Source organism: Mirounga angustirostris, unplaced genomic scaffold, assembly GCF_029215605.1.
Source record: "Mirounga angustirostris isolate CCGP_5_RB_7025 unplaced genomic scaffold, mMirAng1.0.hap1 SCAF_16, whole genome shotgun sequence".
Lineage (NCBI taxonomy): Eukaryota > Metazoa > Chordata > Mammalia > Carnivora > Phocidae > Mirounga > Mirounga angustirostris.
In genome coordinates this window covers 47,600,935-47,615,849 of record NW_026991724.1, presented here as the reverse complement: position 1 = coordinate 47,615,849, position 14,915 = coordinate 47,600,935, and the positions used below count along the sequence as shown (strand labels likewise).

At 42.9% G+C, this 14,915-nt stretch overlaps 1 protein-coding gene across 2 annotated transcripts; it reads left to right on the top strand.

The window, feature by feature from the left end:
- Positions 1-508: 508 nt before the first annotated feature.
- On the top strand, positions 509-10,677 carry LOC123855684 (cytochrome P450 2G1). 2 transcript variants are annotated; one of them, XM_045891580.2, is made up of 9 exons: positions 509-704; positions 1,286-1,448; positions 2,801-2,950; positions 4,161-4,321; positions 4,572-4,748; positions 5,691-5,832; positions 7,328-7,515; positions 7,633-7,774; positions 10,091-10,677. In XM_045891580.2, the coding sequence occupies exons 1-9, from the start codon at positions 525-527 to the stop codon at positions 10,270-10,272; spliced, it is 1,485 nt and encodes a 494-aa protein (XP_045747536.1). In that variant the 5' UTR covers positions 509-524; the 3' UTR covers positions 10,273-10,677. The 2 variants fall into 2 exon arrangements, with proteins under 2 accessions (XP_045747536.1, XP_064437994.1); XM_064581924.1 differs by lacking the exon at positions 1,286-1,448 and having other exon boundaries at positions 2,791-2,950.
- The last annotated feature ends 4,238 nt before the right edge of the window (positions 10,678-14,915 follow it).

Here is a 14,915-nt window from a genome sequence, read left to right as displayed (position 1 = left end):
ATCTTACTGTGTTTAAAAAAAAATGATTAATTGGGGTCTGGCAAAGAGAAAGGAGTCATATTTGTTCTCTACCAAGACTTTCTAAAACAGTATGGTTACCCTATTTTTGACAGATTCCAGAAACTGAGGCCAAGAGGGTTAGGTGACTCACCAATGAAGAAGAGGTGGAGTTGAAATTTGAACCCAGATTGTCTGATTCTTGAATACAATAGTCTAGCTACAGCTAGACTGCCTCCCACATTCTACCAAGACATGTTGAACTAGGGGTTGAGCTGAGAGACTAGAAATATGAAGAAAGAGGGATGGCCCCAGTGGATTTCCCTGGGTGAATTCAATCCATCTTTATTCAGGTGGGAGATTACAAGTTATATAACCAACCCCCCAGATAAAGCAATATCCTCTCTAATGGCATCCATACCCGGAAAACTTGAATCTCAGGGTGTTCAGATTTCTGCACAGCTGATTTCTCAGAACATATTTAAGCAGGATCTGGTTCCCTGGACACAACCCTTCAACCTGACACCATGGAGCTAGGAGGGGCCTTCACCATCTTTCTGGCACTCTCCTTGTCTTGTCTACTCATCCTCATTGCCTGGAAACGGAACAACAAGGGGGGGAAGCTGCCCCCTGGGCCCACACCAATACCCTTCCTGGGGAACGTGTTGCAAGTCCGTACTGATGCCACTTTTCAGTCTTTAATGAAGGTAAGTCTGACGACTCCTCTCACAGAGCTGGAAGCAACTAATTCTATAGACATATGTATAACCTTGTAACATCTAAAACACAGACTCTTGGAAACACAGACTTCATAAAGCCTATGAATACTGAAATTCCAGAATCTTAAACGCTTGGAAACACAGACTCCTGGCACACTGGAAATTAAGACTCTCACAATCTCAGACTTTGGAGTCGCAGTACCTTACACACTTAAACACAAGAACTCATGGACTTAGAACTTTGACACTCAGTATCATGAAATCTTAGGGTTCTAGAAATTGAGCATTGCAGAAAGAGAAGCATAGATCTTGGAGTCCAACTCATCGAGGTCCACCATTTTACAGATGAAGAAACTAAGGCTTTTGGAGACTTTGGGGGGTCTTGCCCAGGATCACAGGAGCCAAGGCATTTGTGCCTTTTTCTCAATAGTCCTTCCAAGACCAAGACTCACCTTTATCTGTTATTCCTACATTTGTACCCTCTTGAAATTCCCACCCTAAAATCCTCAATTGATCTATACTTGGTGCTCCAATCAGCTCCCTCCTCTTATGTCTTCCTTTACTCCCAGCTCAAGGAGAAGTATGGCCCAGTCTTCACTGTGTACATGGGTCCCCGGCCAGTAGTTGTTTTATGTGGACATGAGGCAGTGAAGGAGGCCCTGGTAGACCGAGCAGATGAGTTCAGTGGCCGCGGAAAACTGGCTTCAATAGAGCGAAATTTCCAAGGTCATGGTAAGTAACAACAACAACAAAATGATTATAATATACTTCCTATGTCCCAGGTTCTTTGATAAGTACTCTGTATGAATCATTGCATTGACTCCATTGAGAGAACTATTAATGTCCTACTAATTTTTCAAATGAGGAAGCTGAGGTTGAGAAAGTTTGGGTAATATCACACAGTAAGTGGAACCATTTTGTTTTGAACCCAAACCATCTGACTCTTGAGTATCTGCTGCATTACTTCTGTTTTTAATGGATTAGTGGCACTGTGTACCCACTGAAGCCCTTTCAGCCAACCTTACTTCTTATCTCTCTATACATACATACACACCCAACCCATAGGTCTCTGCCACCTCCATTTAGGTAGATATCTTTCTAGTGTGTCTTATACATCCATCTTTAACTGCTCACACCCTTCAGTTTCAAGAAGCCTCATGCTATTCTTTCCATACTTCCATCCATCTATCTATCCCTGTCTATTCCATTCCATTTATCCACTTTTCTATTGATCCATACATCCACAAAAAACATCCATTTATTAATTAGCCTTTCTATACAAATATCTTTCTATCTAATTTATCTGTACATCTATGAATTAACTCTCTATTTACCCATCTATCCATCATTCCATTTGTTAACCCTTCTATTATTCACCCATCAATTAATCTTCCAATCCATAAATCTTTCCAACCATTTATCCATTCATCTCAAACTATCTGTTCATTAACCCTTTACTCATCCATTGAGTCTTTTGTCCATCCATCTATCAGTTATTCCAGTCAAAAAACTCTTCCTTCCATTCATTAATCCACTGAAATAATTTCATTAAATTTCCAAACATTAATTATCAATCCATGCACATCTGGTAATTTCTAAATGTTTCTTACTACAAGGTAGGTATAGTGATGTACAGGTGTGAGCTTCTATGTACATGTATGCATATATCTAGAGAATCCAAGTGGTGTATAGAAGATAAAAGTAGTTCTTCTTTCCAAGGTACTGTAAATGGCATTCTACCTACACCTCCCTCCACTTTCCTATGCATCCACCTCCCTCCACCTTCCTACGCATCCAACCTTCCTATTTATCCAGTTCTAGGTCTTTATCCTGTAAGAAACTCTCCTTGATCTCCCTGAATCATTCCTAGCTTGATTTCCTTTCCCTTCATCTCAATCCTAGACTGTTTTTGAGGGTCCTTTAGAGAGGGAACCATAGTCTCTCCATCAAGCCTGGGAGGTTGGGAGGGGCTTCCCTGAGACCAGAGTGTAGAGTTTTCATAATTTGTCCCCATCCTTGTGTAGCACAGAGTTGGACACAGGAAGGGAAGGGGAGGCAGGAGGCTGACACGGAGATTCTGGCAGGTGTAGCTCTGGCTAATGGAGAACGATGGAGGATCCTCCGACGCTTCTCCCTGACCATTCTTCGGGACTTCGGAATGGGAAAGCGGAGCATTGAAGAGCGGATCCAGGAGGAGGCTGGCTTCTTACTAGAGGAATTACGGAAAACCAAGGGTATGGGGTGGGGTGGGGGCACACGGGGCAGGGCTAAAAGGTAACTGAATGGTTATAGAGAGCTCAGTCATGAGAAGATGGGCCTTGGTGAGAGAAAGCTCTAGAATGGGAGAGGATGAAAAAGACTAAGGATTTACTGAGATTTCTAGCCTGGTTCCATGTTAAAAGTTAACATGCAAGCCCCTTAGAGACCACTTGTTCAGAAGCTTTAATCAGTGGATCTCAGGGATTTTGTGAGCCCCTGAAATCATGTGCAGACTTTTGCAATATGTAAATTAGTGCTTTTTTCTGGTGACAGGATCAAATTTAATTGCATACTTATGTATACATATAATACATACATGCAATTGTCATAAAAATCATACAACATAAAATTTTACCATCCTAACAATTCTTAAGAGTCTTTTTCAGTGTATTTGCATTGTTGTGAAACAGATCTTTAGAACTTTGTAATCTTGCAGATCTGAAACTCTATGCCCATTTGATTATATTTTTTAAGGAATCCAATCACTGCCTCCAAATAAGGTCTGGAACCAATGGGATTTAGAGGAAAAAAGACAGCAGCTAAGAAATACAAAGAGGAATAGATAAGATATAGACAAAGAGATAAATTTCTCTAAATCAGAGTTTTTCTTTTAGGCTTCATGGATGCTAACTAAACAGTCTACATAAAGGCTTTGAATATCTATGTACCCCAGAAATTATTTGCAAAATTGTGTATTTGTGAATATGAGCATTGTCTCCAGATCCAGCATCCTTGTTTTAGATGGTGCAGCTGAGGCCAAGGGTAGAATTTTCTTAATAGCTCAAATAGAATCATTGATAGAGATATATGGAATCCAGTCATCCTTTTTTTTTTTTAATGTGTCCCATACCATGACTTCTTTCCCAAATCTGTGGCTCTACAGCACAAACACAGTTAAATACTAATACCGAAAAGTAATGATTAAACTCCACCAGCATTTCTTGAGTGCTTACTACATGGCAAGGACTGTGCTAAGCATTTCACATGGATAATTATATTGAAGCCTCAGGTTTAGTGGTTACTAAACCAATTTACATACTGGAAAATCTAGACTCAAAACACAAAAATGAAGTAACTAACACTTGCTATTAAGCAGTGGTGTCAGGACTCGTATCCATGACTGAATGATTCCCCATCCTGTGCTCTTAATCATTGTCTCCAACCTAGACAATTTCCACCATCCAGGTTCTCCCATCGAACCCACCTTCTTCCTGAGCCGCACTGTCTCCAACGTCATCAGTTCTATCGTCTTTGGAAGCCGCTTTGATTATGAGGACAAGCAGTTCCTGAAGCTGCTGCAGATGATCAATCAGAGTTTCATTGAGATGAGCACACCTTGGGCACAGGTGCCCACCAACACTTCCCTGCTCACCGCCAACCTCAGTTAACTAAGTACCTGCCTATACCTCACTTAATCCTCCCCACAACCCTGGGAGTCAAGTAACAATACACCTGGAGTCTCCAAGAAACAAATGGACTCACCCAATCCTCAGACCCAGTGCTGGATGTTGAGCCCAGCTAGCTGACTCCAGACTCAGCCTATGTTGGCCCCAGGTGCCCATTTGCTGACAAACCCCCCTTGTCTATTCCCCACAGCTATATGACATGTACTCTGGGATCATGCAATATTTGCCAGGAAGACACAATTGCATCTACTACTTGGTAGAAGAACTCAAGGACTTCATTGCCTCTAGGGTGAAGATCAACGAAGCATCTCTTGACCCACAAAACCCTCGGGACTTCATTGACTGCTTCCTCATCAAGATGTACCAGGTACCTCTTCCCCTTTCCCCAATCCTTCTCTCTCATCATCCTATTCCCTAGCACCTGCAACTTTAACCTGCAAACATGTTGGAGACAAGCACTGTTTCACATGGTTGACTTTTATTTATAGATGAGATATAGAAACTGTAAAGGCATGCATAAACTCTTACGCTTTTTTTTTTTAAGATTTTATTTATTTATTTGACAGAGAGACACAGCGAGAGAGGGAACACAAGCAGGGGGCATGGGAGAGGGACAAGCAGGCTTCCCACTGAGCAGGGAGCCCGATGTGGGGCTCGATCCCAGGACCCTGAGATCACGACCAAAGCCGAAGGCAGACACTTTACGACTGAGCCACCCAGGCGCCCACTCTTACGCTTTTAAAATAAACTTTGAATCTAGAAATTTTAGGAGCAAGGATACTTAAAACTTATACCTTTTAAATCATTTGTGATTATAACTGCCAGAGACTTACAAATACAGAAAACCAGAATGAGTCTTTACAGTCTTAGAATTTGAGAAGCTTAGACTAAGAATTTGAGAAGCTTAAGAGTTTAAGCTTTAAACTTAAAAGTCTTAAAGATGTAGAAATTTAGAAGCTTAATACTTCTATATCATAGAGTCTTAGAATTTTAGAAATTTATGATTTTTTTTGTTATACATACCTCAGCACTTGGAATTTTATAATTGCATAGCTTAATGTCCTAGAGCTTTCAAATCTCTACTTTTTTCTCTTCCCAGTCTCCTCACTGTCCACTCCAATCACACTGGCCTCCTCCTTGCTGTTCCTCTACACACCGGGCACATTTCTGCCCCAGGACCTTTGTTCTGGCTGTTTCCTCTCCCAGATAGTCACTTGGTTTAACCATCTATTGTGTTTTCACAAAGGGTGACAATAAGAAGATAAAGACAGAAGAAGGTGATTCTGTGTCCTATCCCTCTCGTTTTCAGGATACAAATAATCCCCACACAGAATTCAATCTCAAGAATTTGGTCTTGACCACACTCAACCTATTCTTTGCTGGCACAGAGACTGTGAGCTCTACACTACGTTATGGATTGCTGCTAATGATGAAGTATCCTGAGGTGGAAGGTGAGTGTCCACCTGAGCTGCTTACCAGGTGACTCCCATTCCCAACGGAGAAGAAGACATAATCTTGAAACCATAGAACCCCATGGCCTTATACTCTTCACACTTTGGAATCTCAATCTACAGAATCTCATAATCTCTGATTTAGAAGTCCATTTAATTAATCTTCTACTTGGTGCTTGTGTTAGTTTCCTAGGCTGCTGTAAAATTACCAGAAATTTAATAGCTTAAATTAGCATAAATCTATTATCCTACAGTTCTGGATTTCAGAAGTCCACACAGGATTTCACTGGGTGGAACCAAGGTAGAATCAGTTCCCTTGCCTTTTCAGCTTCAAGAGCTGTATTTTTTGCATTCCTGGGCTCATGACCCTTGCTCCATCTTCAAAGCCAGCAGCGTAGCATCTTCAAATCTCTCTGCCTCAGTTGTCACATCTCCTCTGACTCTGACCCTTCTGCTTCCCACTTATACAGACACTTGTGATTATATTTAGGGCCAACCTGGATAATCCAGGATAATCTGCCCATCTCAAGAGCCTTAACTTGATGATGTCTTCAAAACCCCTTTTGTCCTCTATGGTAGCATGCACAGGTTCCAGGGATTAGGAGGTAGTATCTTTGATGGACATTATTTAGCCAACTATAGTGCCAGAATCCAGTAGAATCCATCTCCAATAAATTGCAATCTGGTCTGGTTGGGTAACTCTAGTGATGAGGAACTCATTCCTTCCTTAAGGAAAACCCCCAATTTTGGCATCTCTCCCTTCTAATGCAGTTCAAAACAAGCCAACAAATTTTTCCCTGTATAGACAATGGGAGAAACTAACTTATTTCCACTCAGACTTTTCTAGCCCCTCCTCCATTGTCTAAGTTGTGTTTTACCAAATAATAATAATAACGAAATATCTAAATAATCAGATATTTAATGGACACCTGCTATGTGCCTAGGCACTGTTGTAGTTACTTGCACGCTGGATTTTATGTAAATTTTACAACTCTATAAGCTTGTTGGACCATCACATCCATTTGGAAGATGAAGAAACAGAGCCTCAGAAGGTAAAGTTATTTGCCTCAGAGTCACTCATCCAGGAAGTGCAGGGAGGGGTAACTGCACCAATAGTGTTTTTAATTTCTGTTACATAATTGCTATCACTTGCTTCAATCCTGTCCTGGTTATGTATTGTACCTTTCTCCCATCCTGTCAAAAATCTGTGTATCACAGCCCGTCTGGAACCAGGACACTGCCCTGCTCGTTAGTGCTTTCAAGATAAAGACCAAACATCCCAGAGGGCACTCAAGGCTCCAGGCTGCGTGTCTCCCTGTGGTCTGATGGGAGCACCCCACCAATGTGTCAGGTGTTAAGAATAAAGAGGCAATGCACACACATATAGCGTGCTCCCTCAGGATCCACAGGTACTAACGGTACAAACCCATAGCTGAGCCTTGGCCTCCAGAAACACCTCCTGTGTCCTTGTTGGCTCTTTTCTGGCCCCTTCTAGCCAAGATCCATGAAGAGATTGACCAGGTGATTGGACCACACCGGATCCCAAGTGTGGACGACAGAGTCAAGATGCCCTACACAGATGCTGTGATCCATGAGATACAGAGACTGACAGATATTGTACCCATGGGTGTCCCCCATAATGTCATCCGGGACACTCATTTCCGAGGCTACCTTCTGCCCAAGGTAGAGCTGGGTCTCATTGTTATCACTTCTCCCTCCACCTCACTCCTCTCTCCTCCTGGTTCCTTGACCCCATCCTCCAACACAGATTTCTCCTAACTGTCCCCATTTTCACTCCAGGGCACTGATGTGTTCCCCCTGCTTGGCTCTGTCCTCAAAGACCCCAAATACTTCCGCTACCCAGATGCCTTCTATCCCCAACACTTCCTGGATGAGCAGGGCCACTTCAAGAAGAATGAAGCCTTTGTACCTTTTTCCTCTGGTAGGTTTCTACGGTCTGAGTCCCCCCCACTCCCACCCCAGGAACATGCTAGATGTGACCCCCCCAATCACTGGTCTGTATTTGACATTCAGGTCTGAATGGGAAGTTGAATGCTATTTCCCAGAATCCCAGAATCATGGGCTATTAGAACCATTGACTCTGATAATTAGAAAAGGTATAGCACTAAACAGGTATCAGCAAACTTTTTCTGTTAAGGACCGAATAGAAAATATTTTAGTTTTCATCAGCCATAGTGTCTCAGTCTGAACTATGCATTCTGAACTATTCAGCTGCCCCGTTATGCCGCAGAAGTGACCATGGACAGTATGAAAATGCATGAGAATGTCTGTGATGCCAAAAACCTTTATTTATGGACATAGAAATTTTGATTTCATCGAATTCACAGGTCACAAAATATTATTTTGCTTTTGATCGTTTTCACCTATTTGAAGATGTGAAAAGCATCCTTAGTTTTGTTAAAGAACAAATCTTCAGTTGAGTAAATTTGAATATATAATCGGCTTTATTAAATGATCCATGAATCAAGCAGTATTCCATCTGTAAGTAGAGGGGAGCCTCAGGAGTTGCAGAAATAGAAGGTCTGTATAGGGAGGAGAGTGGGCAAGAAGTTATTAGCAAAAGAAAAGAAAGGATTGTTATAGGCAAGGTCACCTTCCCCTAGGGGAAGGGCAGGGTTTTTTAAACTTAAATTTAATTAATTAACATATAGTATATTGTTAATTTCAGAGGTAAAGTTCAGTGATTCATCAGTTGCATATAATGCCCAGGGCTAATTACATCACATGCCCTCCTTAATGCCTTTAACCGAGAGTTAAGAGTCTCTTTTTTTTTTTTTTTTTTTTTTTTTTTTTTTTTTTTTTTTTTTTTTTTAAAGATTTTATTCATTTATTTGACAGAGAGAGACACAGCGAGAGAGGGAACACAAGCAGGGGGAGTGGGAGAGGGAGAAGCAGGCTTCCCGCAGAGCAGGGAGCCCGATGCGGGACTCGATCCCAGGACTCTGGGATCATGACCTGAGCCGAAGGCAGTCGCCCAACCAACTGAGCCACCCAGGCGCCCCAGTTAAGAGTCTCTTAAGGTTTGTTTCCCTCTCTGATTTCGTCTCATTTTATTTTTTCCTCCCTTCCCCTATGATCCTCTGTTTTGTTTCTTAAATTCCGCATATGAATGAAATCATATGATATTTGTCTTTCTCTGATTGACTTATTTTGCTTTGCATGATGCCGTCTAGCTCCATCCATGTCATTGCAAATGGCAAGTTCTTATTAGGCGGATTACCTCATCTTCCTTTAGGGGGTGGAGAGGGCCCATGTGACAGATCACTTCATTGGTGCTGATCAAAAAATTCCCAATTAACTGGTTAAGACTACATTTCTGGGGGAGGTTAGATATTGAGCTTGGTTTGATGACTGGGCCTAACATAAATTACTCCATTTGGGGCCTCTGATTTTCTTTTTTTTTTTTAAGATTTTATTTATTTGACAGAGAGAGATAGTGAGAGAGGGAACACAAGCGGGGGAGTGGGAGAGGGAGAAGCAGGCTTCCCGCTGAGCAGGGAGCCTGATGCAGGGCTCCATCCCAGGACCCTGGGATCATGACCTGAGCCGAAGGCAGACGCTTAACGACTGAGCCACCCAAGCGCCCCTCTGGTTTTCTTTTTTAACAGTTTGCAGGCAGTACAAAAATAGGCAGCAGGTGGATTTGCCTAATGAACAGTAGCTTGTGACCCATGACATAATACCTTAGAATAGTATTTTAAGTATAAGCCACACTGAATCAGTGCAGTGGTTAGGAAACAGGGCCCCACCCCACCACTTACAAAAGGTGGAGTCATAGGTGAGTTACTTCCGTTCTCTGCCTGTAAAATGGAGATCCATCTCTCCAAACCACTGGAAGGGTGACCAACAAATAGTAAACATTATTTAAGGGTGAGCTTTCTTTTCTATTTTTTTTCCCCCTCACCAACATCTGGCACCTAGCAGGCATTTGATAAACCTTTGAGAAATTTAAATGAACAGAAACTTCAAATTCGAGGATTTTTTAGAACCATTCCATCTTGGGAGCTGATGGAATCAAGCCATCAGAGAAATAGGGGCCATGTGTTGAGACCCTGTAAGTGGCAGATCCTAGCAAAGCCCACTGAGTCTTTATAGTAACCCCTACAAAGCAGGTTTTATCATGACCCCAGGGATGCTGAGGGGGGCACTGAGGGGCGATGGGGCCAGAACGCACCCCACGCCCTCATGATCCCAGTACAGATATGAGCAGCCCTCCCACCCTCCCCTGTGCCCACAGGAAAGCGCATCTGCCTGGGCGAGGCCATGGCCCGCATGGAACTCTTTCTTTACTTCACATCCATCCTTCAGAACTTCTCTCTACACCCGCTGGTGCCGCCCGCTGACATCGATATCACACCCAGGGTCTCAGGCTTTGGCAACATCCCTCCAACCTACGAGCTCTGCCTCAAGGCCCGCTGAGCGCCCCCTACTGGGCGCTGAAGGAACCGTGGGAGAACAGAGTTCTGCTCACGGATACAGGTGCACCACCTCATCTCCTCTAAGTTGGAGAGGAGCTCACAACAGCTTAAATTCTCACAACAACTCTAAGAGAAGGCACTATTCCTACTGTCATGGGACTGCAGGTCAGGGAGGTTACCTGCAAATACAGAGATGTGTATCGGCTGCATTCCATGGAAAAGCAATGCGCTGTCCAAGATTTCAGCAACAATCTGGAGGATTTGTGTTCTCATGTTCCCCTCTACGGGTGATTCTCGTCTCCACCAAATTCTTGTTGTAGATTCTATGTCTTTATGTGATAGTGACCCAAATGTAGTTCGCCATTCTTCTCCCTGATTATCATCTTCCACACAAAATAAAAGACGCCAGGGTATCAAGGCTGTTGCGTGTAGCATGCTTCTTATGTGTTGCGTGCACCATCACTGTACGTCATAGAAAACTACTTAAAATGACCTTTTAGACATACTTGTTACTATTTATCCTTCCTAGCAATCCACCACCAGAGATTTTCCACTTGATGGTCCACCTCCATTCTCAACCATCTTGCTGGCTCCTTCCTCCAACCCCCATCAATCATCTCTCCCTCTAAACCTGCCTTCCTGATCTAGAGGGCACTTCTTTCACAACTCCCAGTTCCAAATTCTCCCCATTCCATTTTGAAGAATAGTTCAGCCACCCCAACTTCTATTATTCTATTTCCAAACTCCATCAACTTGCTCAGTGGATGAAAGCTTTCCTTCATACTTCATTTCATTCGACCAATGTTTACTGAATACCCAACATGTACCAGTACCCTCTTCAAGTACTTGGGATCCATCAGTGAACAAAGCAGATCAAAACTCCTGCCCTGGCAGAGTTTCCTTCTAGTGGGAGAGGTAGACAATGAAGAATAAACATAATAAATAAGTAAATGATATAGTATGTTAGAACAGCAGAGATTCCAGGATTGGGATTATGATCGGGACAGGGTAGATCTCACAAGGTGTTGGAGGAACAAGCTATGCAGGTATCTGGGAAGGGAGTGTTTCTGGCAGGGAGATAAAAAATGGCAGAGTTGTAAAGCAGGAGGCTGTGCATGTGTGTTCTAGAACCCACAAGGAGACTGTGGCTGGGGTGGAGGAGGAAGGGTAGGGGAAATGGGAAAAAGGCAGGGCATTAAAGGGCCAGATGGTGTGGAGGCTCATGGACCTCAGTAAGGACCTGGGCTTTTAGTCTGAATGAGATGGCGGTTCCTGGTGAGCACAGGATGACATACACTGACTGACATATTTTAAAAGCAAACTCTGACTGCTGCATGAAGAATAGACTGAGGGTGGGGAAGCAGAGATACCTGCTGTACAGGCAAGGAGAAGTGAGTGGGTTTGGAATCTGCTGTGAAGATGGAGCTGGCAGGGTTTGCTGATGAAATGGATGTGGGGTGGGGGAAAAAGAGGGTCAGGGATGAGACCTCAGCCTTTGGAATCTCTCTCTTAACCTCATATGTTCCAGGTACATGAGCCCCCATAAGAGTTGGCTTTGTAATTTTAGGGAACATGAACAGACTGTGGATACTTAAGTATATAAGGCTGCTGGCTGCTGTGAGTTTATCAATAAGTTCATATTATTTTGTGAATTCTGGAGACCGGGGCTCAGAATATGAGTAGGGAAAAAAAGAGTTAACAGCCAGGGGCTGCTGCCGCCACTGTCCCCCCAGTGACCCCTGCAACCCTGGACACTGAACCATGGCTGTGGGACTCTTGACCCATTGCCGCCACTGTGGACAACTTCCTGATTGTATTTGTGATTTTGTGTTACTTCCTCATGATTCAAAGTTCCAGGCAGAACTATCCAGTCAATCGCATGTTAAAGCCTTAGGGCTCAGGGTTTGGTGAGGAAGAATAAATGGTCCCTCTAGCTGCTGTGGTGCAAAGCCTTGCTCCTGACCAAGAATCTCACATTAGGAGATTCTCCCAAAATTGGAAGGGATTTTGAGATGGGGTGGGCAAGAAACAACAAATGTCATTCCTTACACACAATATGTCCATTGGGTCTTCTGGGACTCAGAGGCTAAGTTGAAGTTAGGAGGGCAAGCATTTCATGGAGGGGTAATGCTTGTGAATGATAAGAGAGGGAAGAAACAGAATGGGTCAGAAGGGTCTTCAAACCCAGGTGTAGACGTGACACACTTGTGGAATGAAAAAAGAAGGAAAATTGGGTAAGAAGAGACCCAGATCTCCATGCAGAGCTGACAGAGTCTCATTCCATCAAAAAGTACATCGAGGGGCGCCTGGGTGGCTCAGTCGTTAAGCGTCTGCCTTCGGCTCAGGTCATGATCCCAGGGTCCTGGGATCGAGCCCCGCATCGGGCTCCCTGCTCCGCGGGAAGCCTGCTTCTCCCTCCCCCACTCCCTCTGCTTGTGTTCCCTCTGTCGCTGTGTCTCTCTCTGTCAAATAAATAAATAAAATCTTTAAAAAAAAAAAAGTACATCGAGATTGAAGATTGTCTTTTAGGGGTGTCTCATGTTGGGGACAAATTGTCATGTCCTATGTCCCAACTGTCCTCAGTCTCTGAGGCTTTCTTGGAAGAGTGTGGACTCAGCTCCAAGCTGAGGTGGATCCTGACGGTGCTGCAGCTGGAGGCTGTCAGCTCACTGCTCTCTTAGCAGCTGAACATCAAGTTCTTAAAGGGGGATCTGGAGGCACATCTCCATGCCCACCACAGACACAGACGTACCAAACACACATCATTATAGCCCTACCACTCTTTCCATGAGTAGTCTTTAGAGCTACCAATACATTTAGCAAGTATATAGACCAATGGTCATAACACATTCTTAGCTGTGAAAATCTTATGCAGGATTTTCCTGTGTGCAAGTCCAATACATGAAATAGGGAAAAAGATTGCTCATCTCCCTCTGAGTGAAGCACAGAAGAGCTCTAGACCCTCAAAGACCCTTCACTTTCTCTCATGAGGAGACATCCCCAGGGCCACAAGGCACCCAGCCATTCCAGACACATTCCTGCCCTCAGTCCTGCACCCTGTTGGGATCTGCTGACATTAAGGTGACCAGGAGAGAATCAGTCACTGACTACATGGCTCACAGTCCAGCACGTAAATTACTGGTATCAAGGAAAACCAGTAATTAGATGGGTTTCATCTAACAAAAACAAAAATCAGAGTTATAGAACAAAGATGATAGAGGCAGAAGGAAAAACTAGGCAATGTGGAGACTATGAACTTCATTTTTCTTTTCTTGAGTGGGCTGCTGACAAACTGGCAGCAAGGCTGGTTCTGCCCTTGGGCAGTTAGATGGATCATCAATAAAAACAAAACGAATTCTTTATTGGATTGTCCAGGAGATCTTGGGACTTTAAATCTGTAGTGTGTGAAAGGCTCTCTCTATCCATATCTGTCATGTCCTTAGCACCTTCATGTTTGGTTTTTATCATTTACTTATCAGAATTTCCCACACTTCTCCCTCGAGACACATGTATTGCCATTCTTTTTATTATTATTATTATTATGTCAGTCACCATACAGTGTTTCATTAGTTTTTGATGTAGTGTTCCATGATTCATTGTTTGCAAATAACACCCAGTGCTCATTGCAATATGTGCCCTCCTTAATACCCATCACCAGGCTAACCCATCCCCTCACCACCCACCCCTCTGAAGCCCTCAGTTTGTTTTCCAGAGTCCATGATCTCTCATGGTTCGTCACCCCCTCTGATTTTCGCCCCCTTCAGTTTTCCCTTCCTCCTCCTAATGTCCTCCATGCTATTCCTTATGTTCCACATATGACTGACACCATATGATAATTGACGTTCTCTGCTTGACTTACTTCACTTAGCATATGTATTGTCTTTCTTCTCAAAATTTGTCAATTTAATGATCAAGAAAAGGTGACACACTATGGTTTAGGTTTTTATTTCTTTGATTAGTAATGAGATAGGACTTTTGTGTGTTTATCCTAACATTTCTACTTTAAAGAGTTGTCAGTTTATATCCCTCACCCATGTACCTACTCTATATTCAGAATTTTTCTCATTGATTCTATAAACTTGTCATGTAATGAAGATGCTGACCTTTATTCTTGGTTTTGGATAAAGAGATTTCATGATGCATTTGCCCTTGAATTCATGGTTGTTGTTGTTTTTTTTAAACAATGAAATTATTACTTTTGAAGTCAAGTTCTAATTTTTTGTGATTTGTCTATCTCTAGTTTTAAAAATTTCTTCTCTGTACATACTTTTTGACCCAACAGTTACACTTTAGAAAAGGGTGCAAAGATGGAAACACAAGGATGTTCATTTCAACTGTGTTTATAAAGCCAAAAATAAGATTAATAATCCACATGTGCATTTTCTAGCAGAGTAGCATGCATTGGTTATCAATACCAAGGGAGCAGAACACTATGCACTAGTTACCAATCCCAGGAGAGGACTCCAACTACATGAAGGATGGGAAAAATCATCACCATTACAACCACCAAGAACAAAAGTCCAAACGCTTCTGCCAACTGCATCTTGGTATCAGAGTTGCTAAGGAAAATACAATACAGTCAAGTACTGGATGGAACAATGGTGAATTGACATAGAGGAGAGACAGCAACATCAGCTTTAATAG